Source organism: Henckelia pumila, chromosome 2 (genome assembly GCF_033568475.1).
Source record: "Henckelia pumila isolate YLH828 chromosome 2, ASM3356847v2, whole genome shotgun sequence".
In the NCBI taxonomy this organism is placed as follows: Eukaryota; Viridiplantae; Streptophyta; class Magnoliopsida; order Lamiales; family Gesneriaceae; genus Henckelia; species Henckelia pumila.
The window spans coordinates 137,580,118-137,602,123 of NC_133121.1; the positions used below are offsets into that span (position 1 = coordinate 137,580,118).

The following is a 22,006-nucleotide window of genomic DNA, read 5'->3' on the forward strand; positions in this document are numbered from 1 at the left end:
GTGGTTATAGTCATCCGAGACTAGTGACTCAAAAGGGCTAACTACGGACGAAGGTATTGACCGGGAATCTATTTAAGTTTTGGGAGTACTTATTAGCTTAGTTAAGGCTTATAGAATTTATGTAGTGATACGGTGAACTTTTGAATATAGGCTTGGAACCTAGGATCCTATTTTACTTGAACTAGCCTAGAGGTACGTACACATTGACTGAGATTGCCAGCGAGTATACATTTTTATATGTTGCATTTATTTGGCATTATTATATGGCATGATATATGATTTACCGCTTTCTATATTCATATGTCATGTGCATATACACGTTGAGCCTATACCTTGTTATACCTGACTATAGAGCCGCTCAGCTCTATACTCGGTAGTCTGTCACTGAGAGTACCGCGACGGCAGAGGCATTTATGTCTGTCTACTCTGGTGTACTAGACGAGTGTGGTTGCACCCAAAGGTTGATCCGTGCGGTGGCAGCACTCATGTGGCGCCGGTTCTGAGCATGACTTTTCAGATGACCCTGTATCAGTCATCATGTTGCATGCATTATATACATATGTTTACTCATGTCTATGTACTGGGCGTTAGCGCTCACGTCCTAGTTGTTATCTTGGACACCCTATTTCATGGGGCAGGTCGCAGGATGGACGGAGCTGGTAGTTCAAGGCAGGACTAGGGAGCAGGAGCCTTGAGGATTTTATTATACAAGATTCGATATAGCTGTATAATGTTTAAGTTTTTGATTTGGTTGTATCACTACAGTATTAAGCCTGGATTATTTACTAAGCTAATATGTAAATTATGGATTATGTTTCCGCATGTTTTTACTCTGTATATTGTTGTATTAAGTTTAAATGCATGCTATTAGTTGCCAGTTAGTAGGTGATTCCATGCAGGGTCACTACAGATCACCTTTCGTAAATTTGAACAATGTTTTGTCAACTGTGCCTATAGTAAATTCGTGTTCAAGAAGAAATTTGGTTAGAGTGTCATACCAAGCTCTAGGAGCCTGTTTCAGTCCATAAAGAGCTTTATTTAAATGATACACATGATCTGGGAATTGATGATTTGTGAATCCTGGTGGTTGTTCAACAAACACTTCTTCTTGGAGTTTTCCATTCAAGAAAGCACTTTTAACGTCCGTTTGATAAACCTTGAAGTTCTTGAATGAAGCATAAGCAAGAAATATTCTTATTGCTTCCAGTCTAGCTACTGGTGCATAAGTTTCGTCATAGTCAATTCCTTATTCTTGTCTGTATCCTTGAGCTACTAATCTTGCCTTATTTCTAACCACAGTTCCTTCTTCATTTAGCTTGTTTCTAAAGACCCATCAAGTGCCAATGACTGATTGATGTGTTGGTCTTGAAACGAGATCCCAGACTGCATTTCTAGTAAACTGATTTAGCTCTTCTTGCATTGCATCTATCCAACAGCTGTCAGCCAATGCTTCTTCAATTTTCTTTGGCTCTTCTTGAGATATGAAGGCTGCGTGAAGAAGTTCTTTAATAATTTGTCCTCGAGTCCTTAGATGTGCTAAAGGATTACCAATAACAGAATTAAGTGGATGCTTTTTGGACCATTTCAGTCTAGTATTAGACTGATTTCCACTGATTACTTGAGCTTCTGGATCTTGACTAGTTATGTTAGTTTGGTCAAGCTCTGTGGTCTCATGGTGCTGTTCTCTAATATCCTCAATTGTGTGAGTTTGGTGAGTATCAACTGTTTGATCAATGTTAAGATCCTCAACTACTGGATCAACTAGTTCCGGTTCAGGAGATTGAAGAGTTCTTGTGGGTGGTGAAGCTTCGTCTTCACTTTCGTCCTGATTATCGTTGTCCAAATGTATTTCTTGAAATAGATCTGAGAGTTGATGAGTATTAGTTGTAACATCAATAGTAAGATCTTCATCGAAAATAACATGGATTGATTCCTCAACATTTAGAGTTCTTTTGTTGAAGACTCTGTAAGCTTTACTGATTGAGAAATACCCTAGAAAAATACCCTCATCTGACTTTGCATCAAATGCAGTCAGATGATTTTTACCATTGTTGTGAATGAAGCATTTACTCCCGAAGATCCTAAAGTATGATACATTTGGTTGTCTGCCATTCCAGATCTCATATGGGGTTTTAAAAAGTTTCTTGCATATCATTGATCTGTTTTGAGTGTAGCAAGCAGTGTTCACAGCTTCTGCCCAAAATTTTTGAGAAATCTTGGAGTCAACTAACATGGTTCTCGCAGCTTCTTTAAGAGTACGATTTCTCCTTTCTGCAACACCATTTTGTTGTGGTGTTCTAGCTGCTGAGAATTCATGTTTGATTCCATAATGCTCTAGAAATGAAGATAAAGTATGATTGACAAATTCAGTTCCTCTATCACTTCTGATTCTGTCAATATTACTTGATCTTTCGTTAAAAAGTCTTTTAAAGATTTTTATGAGTTGAGAAACAGTTTGATCTTTAGATTTCAAGAAAATAACCCAGGTAAAACGTGAGTAATCATCAATGATGACAAGTGTATACCTCATTCCCTCTAAGCTTGTTACTGGGATTGGACCAAATAAGTCCATATGTAACAATTCTAAGCATCGGAAAGATGAGTTATAACCCTTGTTTTTAAAAGATGATCTAACTTGCTTCCCAAATTGACAAGCTGAGCAGACTTTGTCTTTTGAAAAATCAATTTTGGGCAGTCCTGTTACTAGCTCGAGCTTACTCAGACTGGCAATTGATTTGAAGTTAAGATGATTCAGTCGCTTGTGCCAAATCCAGTTGCGCTTAGAATTGGAGGCTACTAGGCAAACTGGTTTGCTAGACTGAATATTCCAGCATACTTTATAAGTATTTCCATATCGATTTCCTGTCAAAATAATGTTACCAAAGGCATCCTTAATAATGCACTTTAACTTTTGAAATTCAACAGAGTGCCCATAGTCACACATTTGACTAATGTTGAGTAAGTTATATTTGAGAGTTTCAACCAATAGGACATCTTGAATGATAATGTTGCCGTGGATAATCTTACCCTTACCCACGGTTTTACCCTTTGAGTTGTCACCAAAGGTGAAAATGGGACCATTGAATTCAACAAGCTCAGATAATAGCTCATTATTTCCAGTCATGTGTCTCGAGCATCCACTGTCTAGGTACCATGATTCTTCTTCCCTTTTATTGATACCTGCATCCTGCATTCACAAAGTTGAATAACTTTTGGTACCCATATCTATTTGGGTCCACGAGGGATTAATCCTTTAGGACCCAAAACCTGGAATACTTTAACCAGTTTGCCAGTTTGTGTGTTCCTATAGGTATGCACTAAGTTAGATGCTCTAGATAGTGGAGTGTAATGTGCTTGTGAAACTGTATGTTGTTTGCCTTTTCCACTTGATATTTCTATATCGCTTTTGAACTGGATGTTGATTATGGTATTGACCCCTATTTCCTCTCATGAGATTAGGTTGAGATGCATTAGTCTGTTCAGGACTTTTAGCAATCTCTGCCTTAGATTCATGAGGATTGAAGCCAATACCAAATATTCTTCTGTTCATCTGCTCTATTTGTTGCCAAGTCATCAGAATAGGTTTTTCATCTTCATGTTCCCTAACTGCTCGTACAAAGTTTATGTATTTACCTTTGCACATATTCAGTTTAGGTAGAGTGCTTGATTCACCAGTTTCCACTGTCTTACCAAATCCAAGACCAGTTTTGTCATGGGTTGGTCTTTGTGAATCATTCATTTCTGTCAACAATCTCGAAGATTTATTCCATGATTTTATTATTTCATCCATATTATGTTTTTTGATTGTAAGATTCTTGATATCGATCTTGAGCTGTTCATTCTCAGTTCGGAGCTCAGCAATCTCTGTTTCAAGACAGCTTATCTCAACTGATTGTTCAGAGGAGAGTTTAGTTGAGTTGTCTTGCAGATCCTTTTGCTTGGCTCTAACTTCATTGAATGCTAAGGACAGTTGATGATATTCATTTCATGAAGAGCTTTGATTAGTTCTTCTCTGGTAAATTCCTCAGGACTAAAATCAAATACCTGTTCACTGGTGGATGGAGATTCATGATCATTTGCCATAAGACATTTGATTTCTTCTTCATCATCACTTGAGGTAGAGGAACCATTTGATTCCTCTGAGTCACTGTCTGTTTCTGCCCACTTGGTCTTGCTGTCCTTTGCAACCAATGCTTCATGCTTCTGTTTTGAGGTATGTCTGTCATTCCTTGAACTTTTCCTTTTGTCAAAGTTCTTTGGTTTGGGGCAATCGGCAATGAAATGTCCTGTTTTTCCACAGTTGAAACAACTTCTTCTGTGTGATCCTTCTTGGTTTCTTCTGATAAATTTGCCAAATTTCTTTACAAAGAAGGACATGACATCACTGCTCAGTTGTTCTGCTGACTTTTTTGTTTTGGCCGGTGACTCAATTTTTACTGCAGTCAAGGCCTTGGTCAATTGTGAGGTAGACTGATCTTCCTCTCGAGTTTGTAACTCGAATTCATATGCTTTTAGATCTGCAAACAGGTCATACAGTTCTAATTTGTTCAGGTCCTTCGATTCTCTCATGGCCATTGTCTTCACATCCCATTCTTTAGGAAGGCCTCAAATTACTTTGAGAATGACTTCCCTGTTGGGATATGTTTTGCCCAATCCGTTGAGCTCAATAACAATGCTACTTACTCTTTCATCAAACTCTGCCATTGATTCTCCTGGTCTCATTTTGATGTGTCAAATTTTTGAGTAGCTACAGATAGCTTGTTTTCCTTTGTTTGTTCATTTCCTTCACAAAGTTGGATCAATTTTTCCCAAATCTCTTTTCCAGTCTTGCATGTCTTGATTTTGCTAAAGGTATTCTTGTCAAGAGTCTTATACAAGATATCCTTAGCCACATTGTCCAGATTTGCCTTCTTTTTGTCCTCCGCAGTCCATTTGATTCTAGGTTTCTCAATGTATTGTGGAGCACCTCCAGAGAGGGCTACAGCAGTATTGACCTTTGTGATCTCAAGAGGTCCTTCAGTGATAACAAACCATATGTCATCGTCTAGTGCTGATAGATGTGCTTGCATGCGAATTTTCCAGTCATCAAAATCTTCCTTTGAGAACATAGTAATTTTGCTGAATGAAGTCATTTTGTTCAAGTGTTTTAAGAATAAGATAATAACCGCTCTGATACCACTTGATAGGATCATTTGAAAGTCTAGAGGGGGGGTGAATATACTTTCAAGTAGTTTTTAGCTAAGTACAATGGAACTCGATCGATTTAAGAATGAGTTCAAGGTTTATCTTAGTGTCAAATGTAGTTTGGCAAACAGAATGTGTGCGGAAAGATGTCAAGCTACAGATTTAAAACACTTGGTGTAAATCAGTTTAGGAGTATGAAGTATGAGGATGAATGGTAAACTGAAATGACACAGGAAATTGTTTATGGATGTTCGGAGATTTCAAATACTCCTACATCACCCCTTCTTCCACCTCGGAAGGATTCACTAGAAGACTTTGATTTATACAAGCAATTTGCACAAACCCAATCCGATTTAGGACTTAACACTGCCTAAATAAGAACTCCTAGTATATCACCTTGGTTTCAGTACTAGACTGATTTTACAGTAGAGTAAATACAACTCGAAATCTTTTAGCACAAAGATCGACCCTTCAATGGTCAGAATGATGCTTATCAATGTGTGATCTTTCGAGTTTCTTGATCAAGTCTTGAGCGTAAGATGTTTTTGAAATTCTTGCAGTGGCAGTCTGTCGACTCTTGAACTTTGATCAAGATCCCTATTTATAAGCTTTGGTTTGCAACGGTCATAATTTCAAAATGTTCTTCAGATATGATTCAAATTATTCCCGTTGGATTTGTCACTATTATCAACGATCTCTGATGCTGACATTCTCTTAGTATCGCGGCACTACATTCTGCAGATGTGTTAGAGTACGGACTATCTTTATCTGTAAATACATTTGCGCAATCAGTTGAGCAATGGTACACTGAACATGACTGCTGATAGATTCAGTTTAGTAGGGTAAACTGCTTTATTCTCTGAGATGATCCGCTGAGTAAAGATGTACTGATGAGTTCAGTTTAGCAAGGTAAACTGAGTTTTAGTTGAGGTAGACTGAATCTTTCTTTGCATTTCAGTTTAGCGCTGACGTCATCATTTCTTGAATATCAGTTTATAGTTTGGCTTTCTTTTATAAATACCAAAACTAAATTTTCCAACAGCTTACAATTTCAATGTTCCTCACTTACGATTATTGTTATTCTATAGCTATATATATTAACAATTTAAAATACTACATTATCAATAACTCGTGTTAGCCTTTATATATAATGTTTAATATAATTTTAATTTGACACAATATTGATATTGATTCTTATGCAATTATTAACTCGAGTTTCCATCATTTTGTTGATTCATATTGAGCAAGTATAATATGCTTGGTACCATACATATTTGTTTTATTTTCTTTCTTATGTGTGTATGCTCTGAATCGATATAATTTATTATGTATTTGTTAATAAGTAAGATATGTTAATCAAATTAAATAAAATATTCATTTTGTAATATTCTAATTTATGTGTTAATTACTTGTTTTATGAGTATTTATTTATGTAAAAATAATAATAATAACATATATAATGCATTCTAAACCTTAATTTAAATTATTAATAAATATTTTTTCCTTTATATGCTGATTTTTACCTCTTTCACGATTTTTTTTCCATTTATCATGCATTATTTTTTCTCTATGCAAAAATCAATATTATTATCATCTTTATTAATAACAATTTCTATGGTGGGTCTGGCCAAACGCGAATTGACTCATTCGTACCTGTTTATGAACCTGTTTGGGCGAGTCTAAACTTGTCTCCTGGGTGGGATTAATATAAGGTTAAGTTTAGACCCGTTCCATATCATCTCTCCATTGAAGTGTTGTCGTTTTTTAAATAAATTATATTTTATAATAATTGGTAATAATTTTTAACAGTGCAACTAATAAAAAAATTTGTAATATTTTCGAACAATATAACCCTTAATTTTCAATATTTTTATCATATATGGTCATCATTATTTTATATCTACACTAACAGTTTAAAATAAACATTATCAATAAAAAATATAGTATTTAAGTATTTCAATCTTTTTGGAAACTGAATCCTTATATAATTTGCACACATTTTTTCAATTTTGACCTTATCATAAAAATCTATTTTACATATAATATAAGTATTGATTTACGTTTATGTCCTATAATTAAAGTGTTGCTTTTACTTTTATAACCCTATATATTTTTATATGATTTTACTTATAGTATAAAAAAAGAACAAAGTAATGGACAAAGTTGTTATTTCACAATGGTAAAACGTTGATCTTTTATTCACGCTTTTATATAGGTATAGGTATATAGAGGTATAGATATAGATATAGATTAAAAATATTTGTGAAAAAAATATATTCACTTTATCTACAAAAAAATAAAAAACAAATTATTTTGGTATTTCAATCTTTTTGGAAACTGAATTCTTATCTAATATGCACATACTTTGTCAATTTTGATTTTATCATAATAATCGATTTTACATATAATATAAATATTGATCACTTTATCTACAAGAAAATAAAAAAAAACAAAGTATTTAAATATTTCAATCTTTTTGGAAACTGGATAATTATCTAATTTGCACACATTTTTTTAATTTTGACTTTTATCATAATTTCTATTTTACATATAATATAAATATTGATTTACGTTTATGTCCTATAACTAAAGTGTTGTTTTTACTTTTTTAATTCTATATATTTTTATATGATTTTACTTCTAGTGTAAAAAAAAGACAAAGTTGTTATTTCACAATAGTAAAATTTTGATCTTTTATTTGCGCTTTTATATAGGTATAGATATAGATTTAACTCTATATATTTTTATATGATTTTACTTCTAGTGTAAAAAAAGGACAAAGTTGTTATTTCACAATAGTAAAATTTTGACCTTTTATTCACGCTTTTATATAGGTATAGATAGTATAAAAAAAGAACAAAGTAATGGACAAAGTTGTTATTTCACAATGGTAAAACGTTGATCTTTTATTCACGCTTTTATATAGGTATAGGTATATAGAGGTATAGATATAGATATAGATTAAAAATATTTGTGAAAAAAATATATTCACTTTATCTACAAGAAAATAAAAAACAAATTATTTTGGTATTTCAATCTTTTTGAAAACTGAATTCTTATCTAATATGCACATACTTTGTCAATTTTGATTTTATCATAATAATCGATTTTACATATAATATAAATATTGATCACTTTATCTACAAGAAAATAAAAAAAAACAAAGTATTTAAATATTTCAATCTTTTTGGAAACTGGATAATTATCTAATTTGCACACATTTTTTTAATTTTGACTTTTATCATAATTTCTATTTTACATATAATATAAATATTGATTTACGTTTATGTCCTATAACTAAAGTGTTGTTTTTACTTTTTTAATTCTATATATTTTTATATGATTTTACTTCTAGTGTAAAAAAAAGACAAAGTTGTTATTTCACAATAGTAAAATTTTGATCTTTTATTTGCGCTTTTATATAGGTATAGATATAGATTTAACTCTATATATTTTTATATGATTTTACTTCTAGTGTAAAAAAAGGACAAAGTTGTTATTTCACAATAGTAAAACTTTGACCTTTTATTCACGCTTTTATATAGGTATAGATAGATATAGATATAGATTTATATAGGTATAGATATAGAATAGATATAGATATAGATATAGATAGAAAATATATTCACTTTATCTACAAGAAAATAAACAAAGTATTTTGGTATTTCAATCTTTTTGTAAACTAAATCCTTATCTAATATGCACATATTTTGTCAATTTTGATTTTATCATAATAATCGATTTTACATATAATATAAATACTGATAAAATTAGTTTTATCTATTATCATTTCAATTTCAAAAATTAAAAACTTTCATTTTAAAATAAAAAAATACTCCAGTTTCCAATTTATCTATGGAACACACTCATTGCGTATTCTATGATCCTTTAATCTTAATTATTACGAAAATTAATTATCACCAAAATTCTCGAATTACTTTCTTTACATAATTTATAATTTTTTAAATATAAATTAAGGCATTTTATTTTTTATTTTCCGATTCAGAAATAGGAGGAGTTGCAAACCACACTAGTCATAAATAAAATAATCAAAATCTTCCTCCACTTAAAATAATATCAAATATCGATCCAACAACTAAAAAAAAGTTACGGTGACTTATGCTTAATGAAAATGGATAGAATATCTTCGGCAACTGTAACCATAGAAGCAAAGTATGCATTAACAGCTGTCAATGGAGACTTGCGATGAATTTGTGGCTCGGAAAAGGTATCCTCACACCATCCCGGTGTCACTGCGACATGGCCAAGAAACCCATATGAATCTTTATAAGAACCCAACTCAAACGCATGTATTGCCGCTTGGAGACCATCCATCGCTACACCGTAGTCTGCACTACATACGTTCAAGCATGACTTGATACTTAGATCAGATGATGTTTTGTTCAATTTATCAATAAGTTCTGAGATTTTTATTGCCTTGACTAATGCGAAGTCCATCATAATAACAACAAGATCTTTCAAATCCGCATTGAGACTACGAGGATCGGATTTTAAAGAAGAAACACACACACTATAATTATGCGTTTTCTGGCATACTTGTTGTATCAAAGCAACATTTTTGTTGCTAATTGACATGCACATAACTTGTGTGAAAAAGAAGAGGATGAGGAAGACTTGTGTGACCGGAAGATGGGGCATTTCTCTCTACTAGTATTTATGTATATAAATATTTAGTCTATTTTTTTTCTTTTGATACATGTAAATGTTCGTATCAGGGAGTATTTTATATATGTAAGAGGACATTTAAATTACCAAATCTGGTGGAATTCATTAATATTACAAAGTTCTTATATTATAGTGCATCTTTATAAAATTAAAGAGATTGGTATCATTAAATTTGGGCTTGATATCATTAATTTGTGCACAATTCAAGATAAGGTAATTCCATTTTTTTGTGAAAATATCTTGATTCTAAAATTAAGTGTACCAACTTTATTATTTTTCCTTCTGGATATGCCCAATACCAATTGTTTGCACACAAAAATTGGCTCGAGCGGGTTGATTGCAGGCGTGTCAGGCACGTGATTGCCGAAATGAAATGAAAATAAAAAAATAAAATCTAACTTCTAAAACCAAGCGAATGTGAGCCCCAGTTTCGTCGGCGGTCTCAAGTTCGCCGGTAAAACGCCAAAGAACTAAATAAAATGGAAATTGAATTATTAATAGCAATATTGTATATCTAGAACGTATACAAAGAATAATTATATATAAATATGTTTAAACTCAAAATAAAATAATTTTCCATTAAAATATTCTACTTAAAAATTTCCATAATATTGCAAGTCATTAAATATTTTTAAAATAAACATAAATTCATGCATTAAACATCCAAATCAAAACCCCTTAAAATCCTCCACATAAAATTCATAAACTCATAAATAAATATTAAAACTTGTGCGAAAAATGTATTATTATAAATTTCACTACTATTACTCTCTTTTTATATATATATGTATATATTAAATATTAATTAAAAAAATTCCAAATGACAATAGTTTGCCATGATATTCACAAAAGAAAGTACTGAACAATTCGAGGAACCCAGCGAAGATGCTAAATATGTACACTGAAAATTACTGAAAAATATTAAAAAGTGAAGATTGAGAACTGCAGAAATATTGCTGAAAATACAGAGTTTTTTGAGAGCTATGTTTGTTGATGAGATGATGTCTGACATTCTGTCCTCTTTCCTTCTGCCGATTGTTCTTTTGTCTCTAATTCCATAACTTTCCATCCCATTACTTCTCAAAATGTGTCACGTTCACTTCTTCCCTCTTCAAAATTGTTTCTGGCTTGATCATCCTTTTCAAATGTAAATTCCACCTCATTTTTTGCTGCTGGATTTTCATCTTTTGGGTTTCATTTCTGACGGGTCGAAACACTTGGGCTGCATGGTTTTTAGGAGCTGGGACAAGGAACTCGGATTCCTAAAATATTTTATTTTATGGGCTAACAATTGCCCCCTGCAGGTTGATGGCCAATTGGGCCATCGAAACTGGATGATGAACTCATTCTTAGCTGTTGGGCCATGCAACTTCACCAAAGTGGTTTAATTTAGATAAGCTTTGTGATTTTTCAAAAAGAACATCAATATTGATCATGTTCCTCAATTTTTAAATCAACCCGATCACGTCATCTCAGCATTATCATTTTGTTCCTCCGATATTCGTGCCTCTCTCTCTCCTTAGAACTCTTCATCTTCACCGAGTAATTACTTTGAGCTGGCTTTGGATTTCATCTCTTTGCTCCTTGTAATGCATCGATAGCCTAGGGTTTGGTCTGACATCCTGCTGCTTCTCCGACCAGTAAGTTTATACCCATTTGTTTGTTCATCTGTTAAAACCTTGGAGGCATCAATATTGGTGGTTTGGATAAGTACTCTTTTATCCTTTCAAAAGCTTCTTGATGGTGAGCTTCCCACATGAATTCGTCAAACTCCTTGAGCTTCAATAGCTGGGAAAACTCTTTAGTTTTACCTGCCAAGTTCGATATGAACCTTCTTATATAGTTTACCTGACCCAGGAACCTCTGTAGTTCCTTTTTACTCTTCGGTGGTCTAGCCTCTAGAATTGCTTTGGACTTATTCTGATCTACTTCAACACCACGCTGGTGCACCAAAAAACCCAAGAAGTTTCCAGCTTTAACTCCGAAGGCACAATTCATTGGATTCAACTTCAGATTATGTTTCCTCATCCGTTCAAAACTCTTTCTCAAATGTTCCAAATGATCCTTTGCTTTTCTCGACTTGACCACAATATCATCGATGTACACTTCGATAAAATGGTTAATCATATCATGAAAGATTGCATTCATTGCCCTTTGATAAGTTGCACCAGCGTTCTTTAATCCAAATGACATCACAAGCCATTCAAAATTACCAATAGCACCTGGACACCTAAAGGCAGTTTTTGAGGTATCCCTTCGTTGATTTTTATTTGGTTATATCCAGAATAACCGTCCATAAATGATAACAATTCATTATTAGCCACCGAATCAACGAGCATGTCAGTTATTGGCATCACATATACATCTTTTGGAGTGGCTCTATTAAGGTCCCTAAAATCAATACAAACTCTCAGTTTTCCATTCTTCTTTATCACAAGAACTACATTTGAGAGCCACTCTGCATATCTGATTGGTTTAATGAACCCCTGTAGTAGCCCGGTTTCATTTTACAAGATTAAATGATTTTAAACATGTTAGAAAATGACGTATAATTTTAAAAGTGTCAAAACATGTTTAAGGAGTCCTTATTTGGTTAAAATAAGTGGAAAATCAGATCCGGAACGTCCAAAAATGGTGGGGTAGGTCCCGGGGGTCCCGGGGGACCAAAACCAGTTCAGAAGCATGAGAAACATTTCGGAGCTACCGTGTAGATCGGAGCTTCCGATCCGAGATAGGAGCTTCCGATCTGAGAACGGAGCTTCCGAACTCAACCAGAAACAGGTGTCAAGGAGATTGAAACACGTGGTCAGATGCAGGAGATCGGAGCTTCCGATCTCGGCCATCCAAAACGTGGCAAACATGCACCGATCGGAGCTTCCGATCGTGGCCTATAAATAGGGGTCCGAATCCCTCATTTTTAAGTGCAATTTTCCCTCTCCTCTCCCGATAATCGCTCTATTTAAGGGCTTCAGGACTCTTTCTTTAAGAGTTGGAGTAGAAAATAGTTTATTTTATAGCGGACAGTGTCCGCAGTAGCAGCCAGGCCGTGGAGCTCTGGCAAGGCGTCTAGGAGTCATAGCTAGGCTATGCCCAGGCTCTGGGGCATGCGACATCAGCGGGCTGACGACGGACGAAGGTATGGCTTTGGTTCCCTATAGTAAATAGGGATTAGGCTATAGTTTAATTAAGGCTTTTAGAGCCTAGTAGGTGATGTTTGGCATGCTAGGTAATGCATGGTTATTTACGTTGTAGTGTTGCATGGTAGGCTTGGACCTAGATGGAAGCTTCTAGGATCTGCCTTAGAAAGGTACGGAAGTATTATTCGAGATATCCAGATTGAGTATGCATGTATTATGTTTTTGCATGGATTATGTGATTGCAGGTTTTTTATGCCTTTATATACAGTATGTCATGACTGTATGTTGCATACATGAGCATATTGAGCTTTTACCTTAGAGGTATCCTGTAGTAGGGCGCTCACCCTACGAGTTTGTGGATGGTTGGATACGTAAGTCTTGTGTCAGGTCACCTTTATGGTTGGACACATGTACTAGTATCAGGTCACCATTATCCAATGGGTATATGAGCCACCTCCTGATGCGACGGCGCAGCGTGCTATATACCCTGGGCCCGGTCTATGAGCTTGTTTCTTGACCTGAGAGTCTTGGTACCCAGTTCACTTGCATACATGCACACATAACACCGTATACTCATACTCTCATACTGAGCATGTTAGGCTCACTTCCGGTTATTTTCTGTTGGCTGGATGCCCTATTCCATGGGGCAGATGCAGGTAGTTCTCCTGGAGACAGGGAGGTTAGGTGGTGACCAATGCTGGATAGCGGGGTTGACCACTTGGTTTTGCTTACCTGGTATTTGACTTACTTTAATTTCGCAGTTTCTCTGATTAAGATTATTTTATTAATTAATTGCATGCTTAAGTTCTGATTAGTAGGTGATCACGATGCGGGTCACTACAACCCCGCTTTCACCAATTTCTCTATTTCTTCCTTTACCTTTGCTTCCACTTCTTTAGACATTCGCCTTGAAGGTTGTTTGTATGGTTTGAAATCATCTTTGATAGGAAGACGATGTTCTACCAATTGTCGATCCAAACCAGGAATGTCTTCATAACTCCAAGTAAAGAAATCTTGGAATTCTGCCAATAACTCCTTCATTTTTACTTTCAACTCGTCACATAACAAAACACTGATAAACACAAGTTTTGGATTATCCAAGTCACCCAAGTTCACTTCCTCTAAAGGATCTTGAAATTGAGGTTGGTGATCCTCTAACTGTGACGGTGCATATGCGAGATATCCTAGCTGTAATTCTTCAAAAGAATCAAGTTCCTCTTCATAAATAATCTCCAAGCCATTCACTTCCCACAGTAGACTGTCCCGTATCAAGTTGTTTGCTGCACCTGGGCTTTCCTGATGGAGGTTGCAGCCACCTCTAGTTCCACTTGATGGAACTCAATCATCAATACCTTCAATGAGTGGTTGGATCATCGGCCTAGGAGGCGCAATGATTGTAGTCTTGGGAATTCTATCAAACATTTCATTGGTTTCTAGTGTCTCCATATACACGGATTTGGGTTGGCCACTTTTGTTCTTTCCATAAAACTTAATTGGTCCACTCGCCATTGTAATATCTGGACTCAACCACACTGGAACTAGCTTGAAAAGGTTGGGAGTTTGCTTGTTCAATTTCCACATCGTCTCCTATCCAAAACATCAGGAACTGATGCATTGACGAAGGTATGCAATGATTTGCATGGATCCAATCTCGGCCTAACAAAGCCTGACAATTGGCAGAAGAATTTACCACAAAGAATGCTGAAATTGATGTTTTACTTCCCACCAAAACTTCTGCAGGGAATACTCCAATAGTCTTAGTGGCTTCACCGGTGAATGCTGTTACAGAAACCTCCGTAGGGATCAGATCAGATTCTTCTTTTCCAAGGTTCTTGAACACCCTTAATGATAAGATATTCACTGCAGAACCATTATAAATCAAAACCTTTGAAATTGGGTGGCCATTCACATGTGCCTTAATATATAGAGGTCTAATATGCTTGGTTAACTCAATAACAGACTTTTCAATAACCACTCTCTTTGGTTTATGTGGTTCTTCTTCTATAGTAACACCATGACATGGTTCTTCAAAAACATCTTCCTGCATTAAGTCCACTCGATCAGCAGGCTCTTCCTTGGACTTAAACATATCAGGAAAAATCACAGATCTAGTGGCACAATCCACCGATATGGTGAATTCGCTTACTTGGAAACTAACTTGTTTCTTGGTATTTGGTTTCTCATCAGACAACAAATCATCATCCTCGAATTATTTATCTTCCGTCGCTTTTCTACCAAATTTACTTTTGTTTGGTATAGATGATCCTTCTTCGGCTCTGCGTGTCATTGCCTTCTCTCGTAAAAGCCTTCTTTTTTGAGTTCTTGTAAGTGGCAAGGGAAATTTTTTACGACGCAATAACTGCCACTGCCCTTTCGGTGGAACAACAAATCTCGGCTTATCCTTTCGTGCATCTCGAGTTTCTTGACCATGGTTCACTTTCGTGGACAATGGTCTATTAATTTGATGATGTACTCTTATCGTTCGTGGGACCCACTTGTTGCCCCCTGAGCGTGTTCGTTTGGAACTATCGAAAGAATTCCTTGGCCCATCGGCCATGGTTCTTTTTTTATGTTCCTGAATCCTGTCTTTATTTCTACACCGAGTAGGCTTATCTCTGTAATTCTCCACTTTGACCTCAAACAACATATCATTGGGAACCCAACCTTGCTTCACTGGTTTCCTCATATGCATCTCTCTTTCTCGTAGAAACTCTCTTTTTTGGTTAATAATGTTTTTGGGATCCAGAGTACTGACATTCACTTGAGCCACTGGAGGGAAAGGATCTTCGTCTATCAACATGGTATCTTTCTTCTTAGGGAACTTCAGTATTCCCTTTGTAATCATGTCTTGGACGATGTTCCTGAAAGCCCAACAAACATTGGTGATATGATTAAAAGAATTATGATACTTATAGTATTCTTTTCCTTTCAATTCCTCTTTCTTTGGGATATGATCATGATCTGCTGGAAAGGTGATAAACTTTTCCTTGACCAAGAAATCAAAAATCTCCTCTGTTTTTGACACATCAATTGTGTACTGTATGGCATTCTGACCTTGCATCATTGAGGAACAAGATTTCATTGGTTCTCCTGCCTTGTGCTTTAAAGACGGGCATACAAAGGATCCTAATTTACCAACCTCTGCAAATGAAACATTCTCCATGTCTTGATAATAAGAACCAACTGTAGTTTTCTTTCTTCGAGACTCTTCCTGCAGGAGCTCTTCATATTCAGCCACTTTCGCGGCCATTTCATAGAAATCACGGAACTCAGTTCCCTGGAATTTCTTCCTCAACTCAAAGTTTAATCCTCTTTGAGCCAATTTGACGAATTCGGGTTCTGGAAGGAACACCTTACAACGGCTTTTTAATTTCTTGAACCGTTCAATTAACAACCATGTTGTTTCGCCGGATTTTTGAGTTAATCGGGATAAATCAGCAATACTAGTCTCTGGTTCAGTTCGGTAGAACTGAGTATGAAACAACTTTTCCAACTCATGCCAGGTAAAAATAGAGTTCCTTGGCAACTGAGTGTACCACGTAAAATTTGTTCCGGTAAGAGTATTCGGGAACAACCACATTTTGAAAAATGGAAAATTTTCATAGTTAGCCAGCATGCCACATCGAATAGTGAACCGTGCTATGTGTTCTGTAGAAGATTGATCATCATCCCTTGAGAACAATGTAAAATCAGGTACCTTGAAACCTTTGGGATAAGGATTGTTAATGTCGATGATCTCTGGATAAGGCTTGTGGAACTCTGGCCTAACCATTGGCCTAATCCCAGGTCCATATAGATCCTGCACCATTTCCCTCAACAGGTCCTGATCCATTGGTGCTGGCCCATTCAAATGGTGATGATAAGTGTTTGCCCCCCGAGCATTCATCATGGGATAAGGGCAAACAAATGGTTCCTCATACAATCTAGGCTGAGATCCAGGATTCATGACTGCAAAGCTTTGAATAACAGGTCCTTTTTCCACTGGTTTGTGGATTTGGAAGAACCCTACCCCACTGTTCTTCTTCCCTTCTATGAGGAGGAGTATACCTTTCATTTTGATGAACAAAACCAGAGTGCCCAAGGCGGCGAAAATCACCTGCCGGGGACCCTCCATTTGAACCACCACCTTCATTTGGTTTATGGATTTTTTCAGCAACTTTCTTTGGATTCACTGTTGGTTCCTGAGTTAAAGTGATCTTAGGAGCAGATTCTACACCAGACTTAATTTTTATCATCTCCCCTCGCATAAAACCCATGGCCGATATCACCAGCCTATGAGCCTCTTCCAGACGTTCCATGGTGCTAGAGACCACCATATCTATATCTTCAAATTTTTTCGAAATCATGGAATCAACCTACTCGGTAGGAACCAACAACATTTCTGGAATGGCGCTAGGTCTTCCATCTTCGTTAATTTGTTGGGTTTTTTCAACATTTTCACCCTCTATCTGCATAATAATTTCTGCATCACCGACTTGTGAAACAGAAACTCCAGCACCATCTCCTTGCGATGACTTGCTATCACCTTTCTCTTGATCTCTACGGTTCTTCGGCGCCATAAAGGTCCCATTAGGCGTGCCAAAATTATGTTTGCACACAAAAATTGGCTCAAGCGGGTTGATTGCAGGCGTGCCAGACACGTGAGTGTCGAAATGAAATGAAAATAAAAAAAATAAAATCTAATTTCTAAAACCAAGCGAATGTGAGCCTCGGTTTCGTCGGCGGTCTCTAGTTCACCGATAAAACGCCAAAGAACTAAAATAAAATGGAAATTGAATTATTAATAGCAATTGAATAAGTATTCCTTGCTACTGAAAATTCCAAATAACAATAGGTTGTCATGATTTTCACAAAAGAAAGTACTGAACAATTCGAGGAACCCAGCAAAGATGCTAAATATGGACACTGAATATTACTGGAAAATACTAAAAAGTGAAGATTGAGAACTGCAGAAATATTGCTGAAAATACAAAGCTTTTTGAGAGCTATGTTTGTTGATGAGATGATGTATGTCCTCTTTCCTTCAGCCGATTGTTCTTTTGTCTCTAATTCCATAACTTCACATCCCACTACTTCTCAAAATGGGTCACGATCTCTTCTTCCCTCTTCAAAATTGTTTCTGACTTGGTCATCCATTTCAAATGTAACTTCCACCTCATTTTTTTCCGCTGGATTTTCATCTTTTGGGTTTCATTTCTGACGGGCCGAAACACTTGGGCTGCATGGTTTTTAGGAGCTGGGCCAAGAAACTCAGATTCCTAAAATATTTTATTTTATGGGCTAACACCAATCATGTATTATATATCTTAGAATTAATTAGATCGAATCATGAACAGAATGATGTCTTATATCAATTAATTAAGTTTATCAATCATATTTCATCTTTAAATATAAATATATATTTTGACCAAACCAAATCGATGTCGTAGTTGCATGCAAGAAATATTGAGATGATAGCTTACACATTATGTATCACAAAATAAATAAATAAATTCTATATATGAGGAAACATATTAAAGTTATAACAAGTCAGGGTAATATGGAACACAAATAAAAAATACTCCATTTTCCAATTTTTCTATGGAACACAAACATTGTATTCTATGAACATTTAATCTTAATTATTACAAAAATTAATTAATCACCAACATTCTCGCATTTCTTTCTTTCCATAATTTATAAATTTTTTTAAATATAAATAAAGGCACTTTATTTTTTGATTTTTCGATTCATAAATATGAGAAGTTGCAAACAAAACTAGTCATGCATAAATAAAACAATCAAAATCTTCCCCCACTTAAAATAAGATCAAATATCGATCAAATAATTAAAAAAAGTTACGGTGAGTTGAGCTTCATGAAAATGGATAGAATATCTTCCGCAGTCGTAGCCATAGAAGCAAAGTATGCGTTGGTAGCTGTCAATGGAGACTTGCGATGTATCTGTGGCTCGGAAAACGTATCCTCACAATCTCCCGGTGACTCTACGACAATAGCAAGAAACCCATCCGATTTTTTATAAGAACCCAACTCAAACGCATGTATTGCCCTTTGGAGATCATCTATCGCTACACCGTAAAACGCACTACATACGTTCAAGCATGACTTGATACTTATATCAGAGGATCGTTTGTTCAATTTATCAATAAGTTTTGAGATTTTTGTTGCCTCGACTAATGCGACGTCCATCATAATAACAACAAGATCTTTTAAGTCTGCATTGAGACTACGAGGATCGGATTTTAAAGAGGAAACACACACACTGTAGTTATGTGTTTTCTGACACACTTGCTGTATCAAAGCAAAATTTTTGTTGCTAAACATGCACATAATTTGTGTGAAAAAGAAGAGGATGAGGAAGAGTTGTTTGATCGGAGGATGAGGCATTTCTCTCTACTAGTATGTATATATATATAACCTATTTTCTTTTTTCTTTTTTGATACATGTAAATGTTTGTATTAGGGAGTATTTTATATATGTAAGAGGACCTTTAAATAATCAAATCTGGTGGAATTAATTAATATTACAAAGATCTTATATTATACAGCATCTTTATAAAATTAAAGGGATTGATATATCATTACATTTGGGGCCGATAATTCCATTTTTGTGAAATATCTTGATTCTATTATTAAGAGAACCAACTTTATTATTTTTCCTTCTGGATATGCCCAATATCAATTATATAATGTATTATATATATATATATATATATATAGAGTTTTATTATGCTTCCCAACAACTATGTCCAATTCTGTATATATATATATATAGAGTTATGCTATGCTGCCCACCTCTCGTGCCCACCTCTATAACCACCTATGAGGTGGCAATCATCCAATGGATGAGATGAATCATATACAAATGGATGAGTGCCACCTCATAGATGGGCATGGTGGTGGATACGGAAAGTGGACAGTATAAAAAAACTGTATATATATATATATATATATAGAGTTTTTTTATGGTGCCCAACACTATATGCCCACCATGTACAATAGATGAGTTGACCGGTACAATTGATGAGTTGATTTGTACATGGTGGGCATGAAGTGAATATATAGTGGTGGGCACCATAAAAGAACTATATATATATATATATATATATTAATTAGATCGAATGAACATAATGATGTCTTATATCAGATTAATTAAGTTCAGCTAGCAATCATTTTTCATCTTTCAATATGAATATATATTTTGACTAAACCAAATCAATGTCGTAGTTTCATGTAAGAAACATAGAGATTTAATCCACTTTTCACTATCAATGAAGGTCCATGGTTATTGAATTCAGCATTATCCACTCTTCCTCTTAAATGTTTGCCTCTTAATTTATTGTCATGTTAAATGAATTTTTATCCTACAAATATTTTTTGACTTTCATTGTTCGATTAAATTTTTTTTTTCATGCACTCTTTGATTTATTGAGTAAATATAAAATAATTGTGTTTTTTAAGTAATTGTCAAATATCCAATTTGTCCTTGTGTGAACATTAAAATTGTGAGAGTTTAGTTGTGGCATGCCTATTTGTCCTTGTGCCAACATTTAAGTTTTTTAAGTTCAATGTGTAAATAATTTTTTTTTATCTCTTTCAAAAAAAAAAAAATTATCATCCAAATTGTCCTTATCATGTTTAAATGATTGATTTAAATTGATGTTTGTATCCACATTCAGGAGTTTTTATGTATCAAGTAAACTTTTTTATTTTATTTTCATTAAATTAAAAATTATTTATTCGATAATAACCGTGTTTAATGGAGATTGAATGAAAATTAAAAAGTTTAGTTGTCATCATTTGAAACTTAATTGGATAAAAAAAATAGTTGATAGCATAAAAATAATTAAAATAATGGTAACAATGTTATCAATCTTTTATTTTAAAAAAATGATTGCATATACAAAAATACATTATTAAAATTCAATATTTACAATATAATATATGATTTTTTATTTAATAATATTTAGGTAACTTTTTTTTAATAATTAGTTATGTATAATAACTTAACGATAATAGTAATAACGTTATAAATAATTTTATTAAATAATACAAAAAAAAATTTAAATTTAACAAATATCTAAAACAAAAAACTATATAAAATTTAGCAACCAATATTTGAAACTTAAATTTAAAATGGTGAGAGTTTAATTGTGGCATGTCTATTTTGTCTTTGTGCCAACATTTAAAGAAAGTGAGTGGAATTATCTTCCTCTTAAATACTTGCCTCTTAATTTATTGTCATGTTAAATGAATTTTTATCTTACAAATATTTTTTGACTTTTATTGTTTAATTAAATTTTTTTCATGCACTCTTCGATTTATTGTGTAAATATAAAATAAATTGTGTTTTTTAAGTAATTGTCAAATATCCACTTTAATTTGTCCTTGTGTGATTTGTGAACATTAAAATTGTGAGAGTTTAATTGTGACATGCCTATTTGCCCTTGTGCCAACATTTAAGTTTTTTAAGTTCAATGTGTAAATAATTTTTGTAAGGCCCTGAAAATATGAATATTAATAATGGAATTAGAGATTTAAATTTCGTATTTGGAAAATATTCAATTTGGAATTTATGGAAATTAGAGATTTAATTTCTGAGTCGAAAATATTTAATTTTAGAATTTACGGGTTTTGAGAATTAAAATTCGGGATTCTTAAATTAAAAGAATAAATATTCTAATTGAATATTTGTGGGATTTAAGATTCAAATTCCATGTTCCGAGAATTAAAGGATTTAATTGGAAGAAGAAACTCGAGCAGGGACTGAACTGTAAATATCGAAGTTTCAGGGGCTAAACTGCAAAAATGGGATTTGACTTGTCAACAAGAGATTTATATTACACTTTGCATGTGTATATATTCCCTTCAGCAACAGTAATACTGAGAGAGAGATGGATGAAGGTTCCAAGGACCGATTTGCAATTATTAAGAAACTCAAGGACCAAAGGGCAAAATTCCAATTGTTGGCAAGTGGATCACACGTGTAACTCCATATGA

The 22,006-nt window shown here is 34.3% G+C and overlaps 1 protein-coding gene across 1 annotated transcript; it reads right to left on the bottom strand.

Annotated features, from left to right (window-relative positions):
- Positions 1 to 18,844: 18,844 nt before the first annotated feature.
- Positions 18,845 to 19,195, bottom strand: LOC140878507 (putative invertase inhibitor). The gene has a single exon (XM_073282106.1). The coding sequence runs from the start codon at positions 19,193 to 19,195 to the stop codon at positions 18,845 to 18,847; it is 351 nt and encodes a 116-aa protein (XP_073138207.1).
- Between the last annotated feature and the right edge of the window lie 2,811 nt (positions 19,196 to 22,006).

What these genes read in the sequence shown, in the direction of transcription:
- LOC140878507 (XM_073282106.1), bottom strand. Translation starts at nt 19,195, where the DNA reads ATGGACGTCGCATTAGTCGAGGCAACAAAAATCTCAAAACTTATTGAT.